This window comes from Festucalex cinctus, chromosome 3 (assembly GCF_051991245.1).
Source record: "Festucalex cinctus isolate MCC-2025b chromosome 3, RoL_Fcin_1.0, whole genome shotgun sequence".
In the NCBI taxonomy this organism is placed as follows: Eukaryota; Metazoa; Chordata; class Actinopteri; order Syngnathiformes; family Syngnathidae; genus Festucalex; species Festucalex cinctus.
Window position 1 is genome coordinate 17596953 of NC_135413.1, and position 20026 is coordinate 17616978.

The 20026-nt window shown below is 39.0% G+C and overlaps 1 protein-coding gene across 2 annotated transcripts in view; it reads left to right on the top strand.

Moving 5' to 3' along the window:
- The first annotated feature begins 406 nt into the window (after window positions 1–406).
- Window positions 407–20026, top strand: part of LOC144015863 (polypeptide N-acetylgalactosaminyltransferase 18-like) — a 90973-nt gene continuing 71353 nt past the window's right edge. Inside the window, exon 1 of one of the 2 annotated variants that reach the window (XM_077516271.1) lies at window positions 407–978. In XM_077516271.1, the coding sequence (XP_077372397.1) occupies window positions 735–978 (244 nt within the window). In that variant the 5' untranslated portion in view covers window positions 407–734. The remainder of the gene's footprint in view (window positions 979–20026) is intronic. The other variant, XM_077516270.1, reaches the window with a different exon arrangement.

Below are 20026 nucleotides of genomic sequence, written 5' to 3' on the forward strand. Positions count from 1 at the left end.
CGTTCCATCGTCGTCGCTTTTGTTCACATGGAAGATGACCCGGAAGTGTTTACGGCGCAGCGAAGGTGACATGGCAGGCGAAAAAACAACTTTGCGTTCCCTCGCAAAACAACTTTGCGTTCGAACGAAAAGATTGCGTTCCCTCGCAAACTTTGCGAGAGAACGCAAAATGTTTTTCGAGGGAGCGCAAAGTTGTTGTTTTTTTCCTACCATGTCACCTTAGGGGTTCCGTATATTTCTCATAGCACAAGCAACCAACAATTGTTGCATAAAATGTTGAGCCTCATTTCCATCAGAAGTTCAATTGCGCTTTGGCAATGTTTGCGCGGATGCACTTGAGCATCCCCCTGTTGCCCACTCCTCCACCTCCCTTTACCTTGTGCTCCAGCTGCGCCCGCCTCCTCCCCTTCTATTGGACTGGAGGATTAGAGAGGGATCATCAGACAGCTTTGCAACGGCTTGCACAGCTCGACTTGCTGGTTGCTCAGCCACCGATGAGCACACTCTTGTTAGTGTTATCATAGGAATTCCTGTTATTTCGACTGTGAAATTAAGCTAGGTCGAGCGAGACGAAATTGAGACATGTCTGGCACGGCACTCGCGAAAGCAGAGGAGGACTTCTGAACGACTCTTCATCTTTGCCTCTCTCGCCTCTCACACCGGCAGCCTTGCGCGCTTCGGACACAGGAGGAAAGGAGGAAATCTTTGGAGCCCACCGAGGGAGGGATGTCGCGATGCTGTGCACCAGGAGGACTAAAACTTTGGTGTCGACATGCGTGATACTGAGCGGCATGACCAACATCGTGTGTCTCATCTACGTCGGCTGGATCACCAACTTCGTGGCGAACAGCGGTCCGAAAGTTGCGGACGCAGGAGGCGAGGCGGACAGAAAGTTGGAGGAGGACAGCAAAGGAGAGACCCTGAGAATAATGGAGAGGCTGGACAAGCTGGAGAGCGTCGTCAACGAGCACATCAAAGGTCAGCACACGCAGCCCGGGGATGTTGTGCTCACAGTCTGAGTTCATTATCGAGCAGAATTAGATTGCCCCCAAAGCAGCCTCACACACTTAGGCGTAATGATACATGATGTATATACTTCGAACATCACGAACGAAACACCCCCGTGGGTAGTAGATTGGCCGTGGCGGATTTGGAAAGGATTAGTCACACTTCAATGAATGCAGTCATCCGAAACCGTTGTAAAAGTTTTCAGCACTCACCACGCACAGGCTCATCTAAATATTTTACCGGATCTATAGTCCTTATAAAGATGTTTTGTTGTGGAAATTGTTCTCAGTATAGGCTAATGTCGATTCATGAAGTACAATGAAGGTGGAATGGAATTGTAACCCCGCATTCCAAAAACATGCAACAAGGTTAATTGAAGACTAAATAGTCTATAGCTGTGAATTATTGCTTGTCTGTACTAGGGGTGTGAATTGCCTAGTACCCGACGATTCGATTTGTGTCACGATTCGATTCGATACCGATTAATCCCGATACGAATCTATGAGTCGATTGTTGCGATTTTTTTTCATTTAAATTTAGAAAATACTAATCAGTAAACTTGCACAGTGTAAGATTTGTATAAAAATGTATTATTTATTTATCTAAAACTTCAGTCTTATACAGGTTGTAATCTGTTTCATGTTTGAACAGCATTGAAATCAAATATTAAGGTTAATGTTCCATTAACATAACATTCGTCCATGCTTAAGGTGTGAACCCTAAGACGTTATAGTGAATATTTTTCCATCAAAAATGGATATTTAAAAATCGATTCGGCCGCCTATTGAATCGATTCGAGAATTGCGCGATGTAATATTGCGATATATTGCCGAATAGATTTTTTTTTAACACCCCTAGTCTGTACAGTATGCGCCCTGTAATTGATTGTCGGCCAGTCCATAGTGCAACCTGCCTCTGTGTGCATCAAAGAGCAAAGAAAAAAGTCATCTATTCTAAAGTGATCCTATAGTAGCCTAGAAATGATGCACCCATCCATTTTCTATACACTTGGGTAACAGGTGAGCTGGAGGCTATCCCAGCTATTAGGCGAGAGGCAGAGTACACACTGGACTGATGGCGAATCAATTGCAAAGCAAGAAATGAGGCAAATAATCAATATTACATTTACGACTGACTGTTAGCGGGGCAGGTGGGACTGGGATTTGATCCCTCGTCCAAGTTCCACTTTTTTTGCAAGAGAGACTTTCCTCAAATTGTTTTTGGCCCTTGTCCACTGTACTTGACAGCTGTGTAAAAGGCAAATTTTCTGTAATATTATTGTCAAACTTCAAGACTTCAGGCTTTCACTTTGTAGTGTTTTCAAGTCCCAATCACCGTTCTACATCCATTTTCAAGGCAGATTTTTTTTTAAATTTGTCGAACATAAAATTTGTCCTTTTTTTGTATTCAAACTTCCATCACTCAGTATCAGTTGCACTTAAACAGATTCTGACTGCTGGGGAGAAAAATTCAAAGTGTTCTCTTCAAAAACAGACCAAAATTACGCAGATAGCCCAAATGGTTCAAGAACAGCTTCAAGTTTATTTTGGGTGCACCTTTTTAGGTGTTTTCGGCAAAAATGACGTGTCAGTTTTTACATTAATACCTCTTTATCATTCCTAACTGTCACAGTTTTGCATTGTAGCACTTCAGCATTCATTTGTAAATATGTACAGCAATGAAAGCGATGACTTCATTTTGCCAGGGTATGGCTAAGAAGGCTCCAAATTAATCGGACTAAGTAACATAATTATAAATCAACTTAACTGCTGTGGCTGCCGTCAGTTGCTGCTTATTTGAGAGATTGTTGTGTTTTCACTTTTATATGAAGTAGGTTCGCCACAGTGCTCTTGTGACGAGAGCAGGTGATTATCATTATTATGCAAGGCATATACAAGGTGCCCACAAAGTCTCTTTACAAATCTGCGCCCACTGGAGTACGTGCGAACTGCTGCTTGTAATCTGTGTTATTGTACGTCATTAGCAAGTCAATGAATAGCATGCTTCCACACAGAATTGAATAAACTCTATACATTGTAAATATTTATTAGTCTTGTTTGTGAACCTGTGTGGTCATATGCTGTATTTATTACTTATTACAGTACTGATCAAGTTCATATTTAAAGTGTGGATTTCATTTATTACTTTCCCAAGTGAAGACAAGTTGTCATTCGTGTCCCATTTTAAAAATATCACTGACCCATTTGCAAGACTTTTCCAGCCTAAATTCTAAAGTGCATTTCACTAACAACTCTACAATGATTAATGCACCAAATGTTCGACAATGTGCCTCTGCCAATCATGTTTTTGTCACTTATGAATATAATTCCGGAGATTTGACAGCCTGATTGACAGCCTGATGAAATAACAGTGTTGTCAGTATAGAAATGCAAATTTGAATTGGAGACGTTAGGCGTTTTTCCACCGCTGGAACTTTTGGAGAACTTTTCAGTTTACCTTGGTAAAATTCAGTTTGGGCATTTTTCCACCAACAACAATTACCCGGGTAATTAAATTCCCCAGGGGGCATCCAAGTACTATCGTAGCAGCAGTGTTTTGCTGAGCCAGGCAGGAACTTTGAGGGGGAGGGCTGCAATGGCCATGGCTGATTGGTCAAGTTTGGGGGTGTTGTTTTTTACATCGGCTGGACTCAATCAAACTCATTTGAATTAGTTACCGAGAATTGCAAGATGCTGTGGAAACACAAATCATAAATTCCCTGCGGAACTTTTACCACCAAGAACTCCCTTTACCCAAAACTCAAAGTTCCTGGGCTCGTTGGTGGAAAAACGCCTATTTAGACCCTAAGCCATTGACAGAAATGACAAATAAGAAGGGATCCAATACAGAACCTTGTGGTATTCCCTTATGAACAGTAAAACAATTCAGAGCAAAACCATCATTTTGAATTCACTGCGAAGTATTGCTGAGGTCATTTGAAAGGAAACCAACTGTGTACTATGAAAATCTGAAAAAAAATATTTGACCTCAATATCAATATTTTGGCATCAATATGCATACTTATATTATAAATTATCATGTAAATTCTCTCACACCATGCACTTACAGTACATTATGCAGATTGTTAGCAATACTATAAAGAACGCGCAGCTTTGCAAAGCAGTACCAAAAGGTATATCATGTCTGTTTTTCTGCCATAAGAGCTTGGTTTAAAAATCAACCTGAATCAATAATCAAATGTAAACACCTGCTTATTGCTAAATTACCTGTGTATGTCATAACAATGATGATTAATGCACATCAAATTGACTATGAGAATCTTTACATTAATTGCATAAATGTTTGCAGTGAAGTGGCTAAATAATAATAATAATTAAAAAAAAGAAAAGAAAAAAAACAGCCCACACGGATGCTTTCAGACTGGAAACGGTCATTTTGAAAACACCAGTTCACTACGTCTTATGCAAGAAAAACACATTAACAGCTAGAGGTGTGCAAAATTTCCGATTCTTAGATTATTCACGATTCGGCCGTGCAACAATCGAGAACGATTCACAAATGTCCAAATTCCGATTATATAAATATGCCAAGGGAAGCGAAACGAGCGAAAAGTACGCGGAACTGAAACGCAGTAGCGCGCGCGGTCTTCGGGACGCTTTTTGGGACGGACCGAGAGTACACATACACAACTCACGCCTCGAGATTCAAAACAACAACAAGCATGGCTGAGCTGACCAACCCACCTCTTCGTGAGATCAGACCTGCTCCGAAAAGGCAAACAACTTCAGGCGGAAGTATCAGCTAGCTGGCTGCAGTGCGTCGGTTAGCGTTCTACAGGGCGCCGCGCAGTGATACGAACGAACGAACAGAAAAGTAGTGGCTGGCGGTAATGGCGTCTGACTTTATTCAGAAAAGAGTATTGTGGTGGAAATGTATCACGCTTTTGAAAACAAAAAGTTTTTAGAAGAAAAACGCTTTATTTCCGAGACCCCAGCCAGCTTGCTGGACTATTTTCCTCTCGTCCAACGCCGAAGTCAGCGCTGATCGCACACACGGGAGGTGAGGATCAAATTGAGATTCATGTTAAAAAAGCCGAACGATCCCATTAATGTTTACACGTTCATGTTTACACAAGTTAAAAAGCAGAAAAGCACTTGAGGTTTTTTTTTTTTTTTTGTACCTCTGAGAAACTTTAATGTTTACATGTTCATCTTTACACAACTTAAAAAGCAGGAAAGCACTTTTTTTTAAGGCATTTGTATTGAAGTAGTAGTTCACATTGTCTTTCATTTATACCTCAGTGCACTTTTGAGTGGATAAAAATAATATATTTTTGCTCAATGCTATGTTTTATTCTGTTGAAGACTGAATATACTTAAAAGCTGTTGTTACAGAATGAGGACTTGAGTATTTTATTTACTGTTTTGAACTGTTAACTTAATACTGAAATAGTAGTTTATTTAGGCCTGAGAGGACTTTTGTACTATTTTTGTAACTAATGTACGAAACATTAAAAGCGCCAAAATACATTGTTTTTTTTCTGCTGCCTGGGGGGAAATCAATAATCGTTTTATAATCGAATCGTCGCCTCTGAATCGTAATCGCAATCGAATCGTGAGGTGCCCCAAGATTCCCACCTCTATTAACAGCCCACACACTCAGAATCATAATTAAAAAAAAAATTGCGGCTGAAATAAGGTTGGCCATTATCACAGTTTATAGCATGCGCTGCCAGTCAAGCTGGTGTAAGCAGGTTTCTTCAACATAATTTCTGCCACTTTATCCTTTTTTGTGGTTCCTGCATTTCATTACAAAAAGCCTTGTTCAAATCATCCTAGTGTAGATCAGCACCAAATTGCACACGCTGATTAACTCCCAACATTTCCCTGAATTTTGTCATTAAATATCCATTATCATTCAACTGAAAATAAAATTCACGATTCTGTACAACAGTCGTAACTTATTAACGCTATTATGTTACGGTTAATTGTCAGATGCATTTGCAATTCGTCTTCATATTCCGCCTTGATCAGTGAAGTGAAGACATGCTGTTTTGCAAGTCTGAAGATAATTGGCGGTTTTGAGGTTTCCTTGCATTTTTTAAAATCTCAAAATGAAAGGGAAGTAGATGATGTCATTAACGTTTCAGCCTCTTCAGCCCCAGTCATGACACATTAAAACCCTTTCATAGTTGTTGATGCATGACAATTATACCCACCATGGAGCACACAATATTAATCATGTACAAGTACTATACATGAGGTACTCACAAGCCAGCAGAAGGAAACAAACCACGTACCTCATTAAATTGGATAAGGCTGTAACCATGTTGTGTCTATTTAAAAGTGCCAATTGAATATACTGTGCGGTTGCAGTAAATTTAGCCTGTGCTTTGGGCATTCCAATTTTAATTGATAAAATAATTGATAAAAACATGAGTTTTGGGAATTGTAAGAGAACACTATCAAATGTAAATGAATGGAGCATAAATGTCATCTTTTAATGTTAATTAAAAAAAAGAGAACGTTCAAATTTTCACAACTACTCAAATGAATAACCTTGAACAACTAGCAATAGCACCTAAAAAGTCATGTGTCTTTATTGGGAAAAAAATAAGTTGCTGTAACTCATCAGCAGTTTCAATTCTAGAAGCTACTGTGTTTTTTTTTCAACAAATATAAAAAAAATAAAATAAAATAAAATAAAACTTGGCATTAGTAAACTCACACATGCTAAAGTGTAGGAAATTAGTCATTTTCCAATTTCAAATCTAGAAGCGTGGTTTGATTTTGTCTTCAATTTCATTAATGAAATCCGACGACACATTAGTTTAAGTTTGTTTTTGTTTTTTTAAATGTGTATTATTGTGCGTCATGTAAAAAAAACAAAAAAACACCATTGGCGCGACCTCATCTGAAGGTGCTTTTCTATTGGCTGCTGCTAGATGATGTCACTTCTGTATGGCACACTTTTAAACGTCCTTATTCTGGTCAATATCAAAATAAATCTACTTAAAATCACATTTAAAATCATCCCCAAAGGCTCATGGATTAAATTAATTAGCAAAGATTAAAACGAAGGACATTTTTGCTATAATTATAGTGTGTTTTAGTTAGTTTTGTAAACATACAATGCCGTTTCAGTTAGTATTCGTTTAAAAAATAAGCATTTTCATTTTTATTTGATTTTGTTAACGAAATTGTTTTTTGAATTTTAGTTTTAGTTTTTTTGTTAGTTTTAGTTAACTAAAATAACCTTGCTCAGTAGCGCCATGTGCGTAAACATCGACAGATTTGCCACACGTCACTCGAAATCAACACTTTTATTTTACATGTGCAGCACACATCAGAATGTTGTGGTTGCTCACACAACAGGTTGTCGAGCAGACACTCGTATTTATCAGCCGTACACTCGCACTCACGCAGTCAACTTTTGTTGAGTCAACATGACGGCAGCCGAAAATTCACAACACATACAAGTGAAGTTTGGTTTTATAACCATGATCAGATGGATCAAACACATTAGACATATTAGACCGTTAAAGCTCAGCCCTGTTTTAGTGTGTTTTCACTTATTACACTGCATTTGTTTTAAAGCACAAACTAATCATAAACAGTGAAGTATGGGACATATTTATTGTATTTCCATTCATTTCACTGTGAAACATTCATTGATTTATGAACATTTCATGTTACAAACGGTGTTGGAATGAATTTTGGTTCCACGTGTGGCTCCACGTGAAGATGTTTTATTTCCTTGTCGGTCAAATGTGCCCTCCACTTTGGCTTGATCTTCACTTGGGAATTAATGAAACGTTGATGTCGGCCATTTTACACAAACAGAGTTTCTGATTCTGAATTTGACTAAACAGTTTGGGTGTGTTAGTCTTTTCAGTGGAACACGGTCGGATTATGGCAGTTACATACAATAGCGTGATTTTGTTTACTGCGTGTAAACGTACAGACTGATATGCTGCAGGGCTTAATTCTCTGTTAGAGCTCTGCCGAGATGTGACAGACAATTAGAAGAGGGTATTCGGTTACAGTGGATTGTCTTCTCCTTTCCGTAAACAATCCCTCCATTATATCATCGTATTTTTAGCACTATGCAAGTTAATCCAAGTTGACAGTCATCTGAAGAGGAGCAAGGTGGACGTTGGATTATGAGGCATTTCTTTTGTTGTATAACACAGTGTGATGTGTCCTCATCATACAAACAAACTGATTTGTTTCGGTTTGCGTTTACATCCTACTAACGTTGTGTTCATATGAGTACTTAGGCTGACATCATTCTACACTAAGAATTGAATATAACAAAGCTGCAAGTGTTTCTTGATGTACGAAAACCTGTCCTATTGCATTTATGGACTTGTGCTTTTGACATAGTGTATTTACAGAAAATCTTGTACTGTATTCGAAAGACACAATATTGACGCAAGAGGGCATTTGGTAGTGCATTAGTTCCCTTGTTTCCATTTGCTCGTTCACATTTAGGAATGGGAACATTTGCAGTGTAGGTGTTACACAAACAAGTCCACCATTTAAGATCACGCTTTAATGTGTCACATTCAATATAAGTGATGCACTGTAAAAATCTAACCTCGACTCTCTTATATCAAGCCATAAAGACTTATTGATGTTTTGAAAATTATATACGATGCAAGATCAGAATTTCTAAGGTGATTAATATATTGTTTTAAAATTGTTCTTGCTTAATTTGGAAATCCTAAAATTAGTTAATTTTCATGCACAATGAGCAAAAATGCTGTAAGAGTCTCTGGGGTAGATTGACTAAAGGTTTGCGTAGCCTTTGTGCTGCGCTAACCGGTAAAAATGGAGCAATCCGGGAGCGCCTAATTGACTAAACACGTGCAGATGGGGAAATCCGTCACTAAGTGCGCTGCCAACCAGATTGTGCGCCGGCGGTATTTGCGCATATGAAAATTAGGTAATTTGCATACATTTGGAGCATATTATGCCCTTCCCAAAGCAAATGAGACTCATTGATAGCGTCAAATTCACTAACGCCAGCGCTAATAGCCACACAGAGTTTGAGTGACGCAAATGACGTATATGGAAGGCTGGTGTAAACTTGGAGCTTCCTCGATCCCGGGCTCATGACAGAAGTGTGCATGGTGCCCGTTCCCCTCAGGCTGATCATGAAGAGAGGAGAGAGAGCGGGAGGGAGGGGGGGACATTTTTCTATATGTTGGTTTACGACACATGATGTAACCGGGCTGATCGGCAATGGCGGAGGGGGTTGGAGGGGGCGTTTTACGATCATCTTTACGTGCCAGATGCATACTGTACGGCCACGCCAACCTCTGAAAATATATTTTTTTAAAAACGATAGCGGCAATAATCTGTACTTTATGAATGAATGACGTCGTTGTCGTCCTCTCTGCTCTGTACAGCTTAATGGCGCTATAAACGTTTACTCTCGGTCCAACCTCGCTTTCTGATAATGTCATCTTTCTTGCAACTGTAACTATAACAACTATGTTCTTGGCGCAAATCCATTGCTATGTGTGGTAAATCAGGTGCAAATTTGCTCCAAGCTGTCAGTTTTGTGGGCGTGTTTACGCCGGTAAATGATTGGAGCAATATCCTTAGCGAATCAGTGGGTAACTGGGCGCAGACTGCGGATGCAGTTGTGGTGCAATATTTCGCGCTATTAGTGGACACAGCACATTCTTAGATAATCTACCCCTCTGTTTGATGTGACACTAAAAACTTTTCAGGTTGTAGTTGCTCCTCTTCAGTTGTTATCCTTGACAGCTTTTGTGAATTCTCTGAAAATGAACTAATCAAGCATTGCTTTGATTTTGAAGTCCAACAGAAATTAAACTGGCCTTAACAAAATTGATGTTATTTTGTTGCACGTCATTTATTATTAGGGGTGTGAATTGCCTAGTACCTGACGATTCGATTCGTATCACGATTCACAGGTTCGATTCGATACCGATTAATCCCGATACGAATTTATAAGTCGATTGTTGCGATTTTTTTTCATTCAAATTTAGAAAATACTAATCAGTAAGCTTGTAGAGTGTAAGATTTGTATGAAAATGTATTATTTATTTATCTGAAATTTCAGTCTTATAAAATATTAAGGCTTAATGTTCCGTTCATATAACATTCTTCCATGCTCAAGGTGTGAATCCTAAAAAAAAAAAAAATAAAAAAAAATAAAAAAATCGATTCTGCCGATTATTGAATCGATTCGAGAATCGAGCGATGTAGTATCGCGATATATCGCCGAATCGATTTTTTTTTTTAACACCCCTATTTATTATTGTTATTTTTATTGATTAATTTGAACGTCCTTATGATTACGAGGGAGACTGTCAATGAGCTGGAATCAGCTCACTAACTAGAATGTTTTTAAAAGCTGTTCTTTTAAGTAGTTAAGTAAAAGAGATTTGGTGAGAAATGGAAAGCAAACTTCTGTTTTGTTCTACATCACACATTTTTTTAACCTCATCACAGAGACACCATGAGGTGGTTTGTGGTTTTGACCTGACATACAGTGCATGTGCCCACCGGAATGCAAACAAGTCATGCATGCAGACTCACGTCTTCCAAATCCCAAACACATTAAAGTGCAAGCCATTAAATCAGCCATTCGTGCATACGCTTGTCTCATCCCATAAGCAGGAAGTGTGTAAGGAGCTGTGTGCCCTTTGAAGGCAGTTTGTTGGAGACACACATCGAATCTTGTATTTTGTTTGCCTGGCTGCATCCATGTCTTAATTTGAAGATAAAGGAGCCAGTTCACATTTCACAGGAAATGCATCTGACATAGATTCTAATCTTTGCAGAGTTTCCATTGTCACTCAATGTATTTTACAGAGTAGACCACACGGTAGTTCCCTGAGGATGCATTTTGACATTGCAAGGAGACTTTTCAATGCTGCCCAATCTCACTATTTCTCTCCAGTGAGATTTCAGAAACAAAACTAAAATTGCCATCTAGGCACCAGAGAACTGTTTGGTCTTTTGTAACTAATTTCCCTTATTTATTTATTTGTTTAAATAATACCTGGAGCTGGACATAGCTGTTGGGCTCCACCTCTGATAGAGAACTGACATCTATCTAGCAACGACACAGCTTTAAACAGGCACTGCAATGACACGTTTTTCTTGAACAGATCCAAAAAGGAGTAACTAATCGAGAAAAGAAAGATTTTGCTTTCTTCCCATTCAACTTTATTGTTGGATGTTAATGAGTGTCAGCAATGGGCAACATTGTTTCGAGATCAAACCTTCACATACCGTTGGATGACTAAAAAAAAAAGTGCATGCCACAATTATTTTAGAATTCGACAATACTAATGCCAAAGTTATTTTACCATAATGATCAAACTGCACACCAACCAGGCCCCGCGTGTTGCAATGAAATAATGTAGGGAGAATTTCTGTTGACATGTCCAAACTCTTGTTTTGTTACTCTATTTCATCCACTTTAGTATTCTCTAGGCTACCAGCTGTTAAAAATAAGGAACTTTCCATTCAACTAACATCATTAAATTTTCACATGTAGCTCTCCAAACCGCCGAATCACAAGTGAGCTATAACAGCTTTTGGCCTACGGCTAGACCCTTCACACAAGGGTTCCCTGCAATGTCCTGCAATTGATTTCAGTGAGAGTCAGAAAAAAACAAAGACTAAATAGCATTAGGCCACTGAAGAAAATCGGATTTTATCGCATGCATTGAATACACTCAACTTGTCACTGTCTTCAACATATCACTCTTTTGTGATCAAAAAGTAGCCTTGTTTATTAAAAACAACATACAATCAATCCACACAGGGAACAAGACAGCTAGAGTTAAATTCAAACATCTATTTAACTCATTTACTGCCATTGACGGATATACACGTCTATGGGAACGGAATTGACTTAACTCATTCACTGCCATGGACGGATATACACATCAATGGCAGTGAATGGGTTAAGTAGCAGAAACTGAATGAACATTAAAAAACAATAAGTGACTGTGACGGCTCGGGATAGTGGCCACATCATTTAGTGACGGGTCAGGATGGCGGTCAGTCACTTGCTTCGGCTCTTCTAAGACAGTCGTCCAGTTACAGGAAAGAGAGGACAGCTATCGAGCAAGTCAGCATTTGACGGTATTCTTTGACGTCACGGCATATGGTGTGGCTAGTGTACAGCGTTCTCAGCCGTGCTCCCCTTGTGTTTACACCGAATGTTATTTTGCTTGTGATAATGTCATCCTCAGCTTCCTCTAACGTAACGTAAGGTTTAGATCCTTGAAGCAGTACACGTGACATTTGCCGGTATCCGGACAAATGTCACGTGTACTGCTCCAAGGACATTCACGTTTGCTCTGAGGTTGGATGACGGCTCGATCTCAAATCACGGACTTTCTTGCGGCTTTTGTAATTTCAGCTCATGTACCACTGATTGCCAATTATTTATTTAAATCATTTGTGAATTAGGGGTGAAGAATCTCGGGTTATTTTGAGACCAAGTTGGCTAGTTCCCCGACCACGCCAGCTACTAGCACTAGCATGTTTACTAAAACAACATTGTTGACCCATCACTTCTTCATACACTTTGACTACAATTTCACCTTTTGGGCTGATGGGACATGAAAGTAGAGATCTTAGGGAGGGTATCTGGAGAAATCTCAAAATTGAAAATTTTGACTACTCGACTATTTGATTTATCCTTGCAATTCTCTCTGGACACTCTTTTGTTCATTCACATTCGACAGTCCGTGCACCCGAGAACGGCACACTTGTGGCACTTGACGTCATCTAAATACCACCTATATGACAAAACAAAAAGTTGCCAAAAAACTGATGAAAACAAAGGGTGCTTTAAAAAATGCTTTGTGTCTTTATTTTTCATAAAATAGATGGAATATATGAACGCCGAAAGCAAGTGGCCACAACACCTTACACATTTTTTATGGTTTGTAAATTTTGTAATTTAGACTTAGACTTAGACTTGACTTTTGATCCCTTTGGGATGGCTCCCTCTGGGAAATTTACATGTCCAGCAGCAATGAGAACAGATAATTAAATAGAAAATAAAATACAATCAAATTTAAATACACGATTAATAATTGAACATCATTATATAATATCAAACAGGCTTCCTGTATTTTATTTTTTTTGTATTTTAGTATCTACAATTTAAGAACAAAAAAAAACATGAAAGAACAATACATCGAAACAATTCCCAGAAATAGTTTTGTTTGAGAACAATGGGGGTTGGATGAGGTTGATGGGGGTGAATGATCAGACTTAATTTTAAAAGAACCCAGAAATCTAAAGCTGTGCACCATACGTTTTCTTTGTTTATTATGTTTGTTTGGAGATATCTCCCTTTGCAGTGGGAAGATTATCTAAGTTGTGTGAATCTGCCACCCACAATTGCTATCTGTTGCTCTCCAAATCAACCTCCCTCACAGAATTATCCTTTTTGCCCTTTTGTGCTGCAGATTTTCAAAGGCTCACTTGAAATTGCACTCCACAATCTATTTATGTATGTCACATATCCTTTTAGTGGATCTGACTGGAAGAAGCTGAGGATGTTTGTAGGGTGCAAAACAGGATCATTGTGAAGTTATATAAAATCGTTGAAACAACACTGGAGATTCCATTTAAAAGAAGATCGCTATTAATTAATTAATTGAATTCATGATCAGATTGAAAAAAAAAACAGGTTTCAGGTCTTCTCATAGCTATGTTGAACATTTTTTCTGAAAAGACTGACTTTGACTGAAGACTTTAGTAGAGTCCTTAACCTCAGCTACCGAGTGTGAGGATTTTAATTGCACATCAACAAAAGCACTTTTTATCATATAATCTTGTTTCAAGAATGTTAGATTGATGGAAGATATTACGATATGTCATAAAAAGTGCACAAGCTGAAAGCGAGGCAAATATCATTGGCAGCACAATTGCAAAAAGGTTGATGGAAAAACAAGCGTGGGCGAGAATGTCATAAAGACGCCTAAGGCAATGCATTTCAGGCTTCTCAAATTTGCGTCACATCAGGAAGATGGGATGTAAAAAAGCAGAAAAAGGATGAAATATATATTTTTTTGACTCAGTGTTAGAATGACAGTTTTTCTTTATTTTATTCTATAAGTGTAAGATGTAGACAAAATGATACCATTTAACAAGACAGATTTTGTGAATTGCAGACTGTCAGATGGTGATCGAAGAACCTTCTGTCATTGCAACTGAAAGCAAGAGAATAATATATTACGACTGTCTGTCCTTACGATTAAGCCAGTGCCAGGAAAAAAAAATACTTCAACTTTTTTCCAACTATTTTTTTATGCCTCTCATTCTGATGGATGAGTGGGTGGTTTACACCCTTGGTTGATTACTGGTCAAACACAGCACACAAATTCACACCCTATGAAAATAGTCTTCCATGGACCTCTGATAACCATTAGGGATGTTCAATACCACTCTTTTTCAGACCAATATACAGGAAGTTCTCGAGTTAAGTCGCAGGCGTTTCACCTTTACGACGGTTACGCCCGGTCCACCATTTTGACTCCTCCTCCGCCATATAGCCTGCAATGTTTTCCCCTCGTCCACTATTTAGCCCTTAGCTAGTGCTAGCGCTTGTGCACTTGTCAAGTCTTTGGATTTTTTGCCCTCTATTTTCCACATCATGGCCAAAAGAAGAAAGCTACACTATTAAAAAACAAAAAAACCCAAAATCTGTTCTTTTTATGGGGAAAAACTGGCAGCTGCGGTTACCAGGGAAATTCTGTAAAAAACAACTTTACAGAACAACTGAGCACCATAAATTTTAAGTGCCACGTAGCTCGTGGCCGGGTGCAGCACACACGTCGCCAATTCTTGAAAGCCGTAGATGGCGGGACGTAGCTCGCTCGTGATTCGTCCGTTCGATGGCGTGCTCAGCTTTTTTTTTTTCTCTTTCTCTCTCCCCGACCCCCGCCCAGATAGTTTCCGTGAAGGCAACTTTGTTTGGCGGCGCAAATCCACTAACCTTAATAGCCAGCTGGATATGCGCTTCCCTCAAGTGAGTTCTCCGCAATATCTGTCTGGTACCTGTCCGCAGTAATTTGGTTGGGAAAGGCGTCATTCTACACATTTGTTTTAACCAATCCCGGCCATGGGTGACAAAATTTGTCTTCGTTCTTGCCAAAGGGGGGGAAAAGCACCAACATCTTATCAGCTAGAAATGCACGAAGCGCCCTTCGCTGTTCGACATTCAACAAGGAAACGGTGAGTAATCCTGTGAGAACAGAATTAATTGTAGCGTCCATTCGTCCATGTTGGGTTTGTTTGTTAGCCCCGACGTCGGCGCTAGCTTCTTGGTTTCGTCACAGTTGCATATCCTGTCCCCAAACACAATGTCGCTCTGTGATTGGTCCGAATGGCGGATATCGGCGGGAGCGGTACAAGATGTATTCTCCGGGGTTTGTGAACTCACAAATACTGCGAAAATCCACTTCCTGCCCCGGATACCACGGCTGTATGTGGGGATATGTGCGTGTGACGAGAGGGGGAAAAAAACCAAAGTGTGTTCGGTAAGCACGTGGCTGTTTACGGTCGACACCGGTGCATATTGGCATTTAATAATTGCCACGGTGATGAGCCTACTCTCCCCGCGGCTTTGTTTCGCCTTCCTGAATTGAATCGAACTTCCTGAATTCGCCATAAATTGCAGAGGAATCTCCACTCTGTAGCGGCCCAGCCGTAGCGATACCCCGACTTGGTGTGAAACTACAGCAGACACCGATGTGTATTGTGATGTGTATTGCGCACACGTACGAAGGCAAACACACGAGCGGAGCACCACCGTAACGTCTCCTCGTGAGTCTGACGCAGAAGTATAAAGAGGCCTTTAGCCACCTCTTACCCTTACTATTTAATGTATGATTTGGCGTAGGCCTACTGTTTTCCATAGCATCCATAGACAATCGCCACTTAAATAGTGCTTTGTGCCTGAGGTGGTTCTTCTGCCCTGCAGTGTACAGAACAATACAGATGGCAGCCAATTGGGACAGTAAGGCAAGGGAACTACAATTTATCATGACTGAGTGTAAATTTGTCATGGTATGTCCTGAGGTCTGTTTTTATTTGTTATTTTTTTTATAGTCCTCTCTGCCATAAAATACAAATAAATACATAAATATGCAAATGTGCTCATCCTTTAAAAGCCTAATAAACTGAAGTCTTCTCTCCTGTCAATGTTAGAGGTTAGTACGAGTTAGATGGCTGTTAGACTAAAATGGAGAAGTGGCAACTATATTCGTGAGTGATGGAGAAAAAAAAAGAATGAAGCAAGAAAGGAGAGTTGGAACTTGGAAGCTCTCTCTCTCGAGATTGTATTTCTTGTTGATGTTTCTTGTTGATCCTCAGACTCCGAGATAATCAAGTGTTTCAATTTCACTTCCCAGAGGATCCCCAAAGCAGATTGCAGAACAAAACGACACCCCCCCCCCCCCCCCCCCAACAGTCCACCTTTCTTCTTCTCTTTCTCACACCCACACACTCACACACGAACAGAAACACACAAATAAACATTTCGTGCTTTTGTCCATATGAATCACCATCCATGGGGACAATGTTGAAGTGGGGTGTGTGTGCGTGTGTGTATACGCGTGGAGCAGGTGCGATTGTTTTCTCGCCCAAGGCACATACAACAGTTGACTAACTGAATTCTCCTGTTTCCACTGCACACACACAATCAAACAATAGCCAGTCAACACAAATTCCCCATGCGCACATTCAAGATGTAATGCACAAGAGATACTGTCAAAACAAACATTTCACACCAAGTACCACGTTGATGGCAAACATTAAAACACAGTAGTGTAGTAAGATCAAATGTTCATCAAAAACAAGGAAAAAGGTGTATATAATATTTTGCACAGTGTGAACATGCACATTGTGCTTACCTACTGTATAGGAACATATTTTTAAATTACTGTTTACTAGGGGTGTGCTCAAAAAAATCGATACGGCAATATATCGTTGCGGGCCTCATTACAATACGCGTATCGATACGCAGGCGACAGAATCGATATTGCTCGATAACTTTAAATAGGTAGTTAACGTTTGCCTTTGCAGCTTCCATGTACCTAAAAAAAATAAAAACCAGCAGCTTCTTTGAAATTAATTGCCTTCAATTAATGCAAAAATAGCTCACCAGTGATTGGACACTGTGTTTTGCTAAGAAAAATTAAAGCAGAAGAAGAATATCAACATTTATTTACTCATAAACTTAACGTGGCACGTGTGTCTTAATGTACCAGTTTTCCTATATTTTGTTTAAAAAAAACGAAATAGAATGTGTTCATGAAAAAAATGCTGTTTTTATTTCCCGAAATATTTCAAATAAGCACATTTTAGAGATGTAATTATAATACTATGATATTTTTGCTCATATCGGCTTATGCCTATTAATAAATTTTCCCGGTGTGTCTGTGAAAACTGCTCCTTGCATGCAGTGCGTACGCATTTAGACCAGGCATGCCGCTTGGTGGTAAACCACAAGAGCTACTAACAAATTTTTTTTTGTCATCCAGCATAATAAATATATCCTTTAGGTATACATATGACTGTTATTATAAAATGCAAATAAATGAATGTGAAATATCGGGATACGTATCGCCTTGAAGATCAAGTATTGGGATACATATGTATCGCGATACATATCGTACCGTGACCCCTGTATCGCGATACGTGTCGTATCGTGAGGTTGGCGGCAATACCCAGCCCTACTGTTTACCAAAGACCTGCGATTGGCTGGCAACCAGTCCAGGGAATAAGCGGTCAAGAAAATGGATGGATGGATGGATATTTGTGATCTGGCATGACTCCTTCTTGTGTCTAGCTCGTTGCCCCCAAACTCGCTGTCTCCTCATCATGGGAGGAATGTTCGGAAATACGCCCCAAGCACACTGCTCCACTCAGACCGTTCAAAAACTCACAAAGTTGCTCAAATGTGTGCGTGCCTGTCCAGTGTCCACAAGCAGATGCAGAACAGAAATGCGGAAGTTGTTGTTGGTTTGTGCATAGGAAGTACTTTTGCAGTTTTAAGCTCATTTAGTATTATTCCATTTTCAAATGATTTCATAAAATGGTTACTGACATATTAATAGAGCAACTAAATGTAATAATTAAACTAGATCTGACTTCATTCATCATGGCCAGCAGGCGAATTTTTTTCAAGCCTCTATTATGTCCATAATTCCCTTCTTAGTTGGAGGATTAAAGCTCTGGATTGTGGGGTACATCTTCTTTTTGCTTTGTGGAAACAATAACAACTTCTGGACTTTTTCATCTAGACATAAGAAGACATAATTCAAACTCTACCTATGGCCATTGGACTGAAGCTTGCACAACAGACGGAGCAGTATAGTATGTGTAATGTATCAATTTCCATTTCGTTTTATTACATTTTGTTATATATAATTGATTAGTAAACCTGGCATGTGTTTTATCTATTGAAAATAATAAACAATATCCAGTATGACAAAAGATAATGTTATGCTCTTTCAGTCTAATTTTATTATCTATTATTCTGCTTTACTGGCCCACAGGAAATTTAAGAAAAAGTCAGCATCTCTTTTATTATGTACAGTAACTGCATAATTTACATCAGTGTCAATGTGCATAAAATTCAAAGTGACTGCTCCCGCAAAACCCATTACTCAATAAAGGTCGCCTGTGATAAAGATAAGAATAGAAAATTAGATTCTGGCACAAATCAGTCATCCAGTGTAACATTAGCCATTAGCGACTGCATTTTAATACAACTGTGTTGAGTTCACACAAAGAGATAGGAAGCACACGTTTAGCAGTTGTGACCCTACTACTGAACACAATTTTCAGTCATTTGTTAATGGGCAAAAGAGCTCTTACCTTAACACATAGACTTACATACTAAATAACAGGGTCCATTTCGGCCAGTGGTCCTCCAACTATGGCACGTCCAACATGAGTAAAAGAGAAAATTCTGATGGAACAGTTGAGTTCCAATATGTCCCAATGTTGAGGAGGAGTGATGAAATTGTAAGGAGGCATGCAAGGAAGCATTTGAGAATAACTGGTTTCATTAATAAAGATTATCTTGAAAATATGAACCTGAGAGCAGGGCTTGATTTACCTTTTCAGCTTTGTGAATAAAATATGATGCAACGTAAGTAAAGTAGCCCGACGTGACATCAGCCTTCAATGAAATCCATGCTCAGTGTAAGGTGGCATGTTAACTTCTCGTCAGCGTGAAATAAATGTATCGTGACAACATGGGAAACGTGTTAAAACAGAACAGACTTGACGCTAAACGTAGTGGCACACTGTACTGTTGGCTGCAGGAGTTATCGCCTACTTTTTTAAAAACACTAGAATATACTTATTAGTACACAACGCCAGGTAATTCCAAATTTAATGACAGGAGTCATTTTTCAAATAGATGGCATCTTGGTAGCTTGTAACATTTCAACAGCGGAAACTTTGACGTCTGACCTTTCCACTGGAAATACCTAAAACATTGCTCTACATTGGGTTCATCACTGTCTTGGAATTCATCATGGTCCAATCCCATGTCCAGGACACTCTCACTCTTAAAAGAAAAGACGACAAAAACATGCTCTGTCACGGTTGTATGGTAACTGTTATACTATGGAGGTAAATATGGTGCAAAAGTACCTTGTAAAAAGAGAAATTGTACCTGTAGGAAAAAAGTATACATTTGTATCTGTAAAAGTCGTGATTTGTACCTGTAAAAAAAATTTACCTGTTAAAAATAAATAAATAAATAAAAATAAAAAAAGTTTACATAAAAAAAAATTGACCTGTAAAAAATTTTGTACCTGTAAAAAAGAAATTGTGTACTAAAAAAAAAAAGTACTTAAAAAAATTGTACGTAAAAAAAAAAAAAAAAAAAAAAAAAAAAAAAAAATTGTACCCGTTGAAAGAAGTGTAAATTTGTATTTTTCTGCTGCTGTCCAGTCACGTGACTTCTGCACCAAATTTCTCACTACAGATGGGTCAAAACAATTCGTAGAGGTCAGTGATGTGTACAT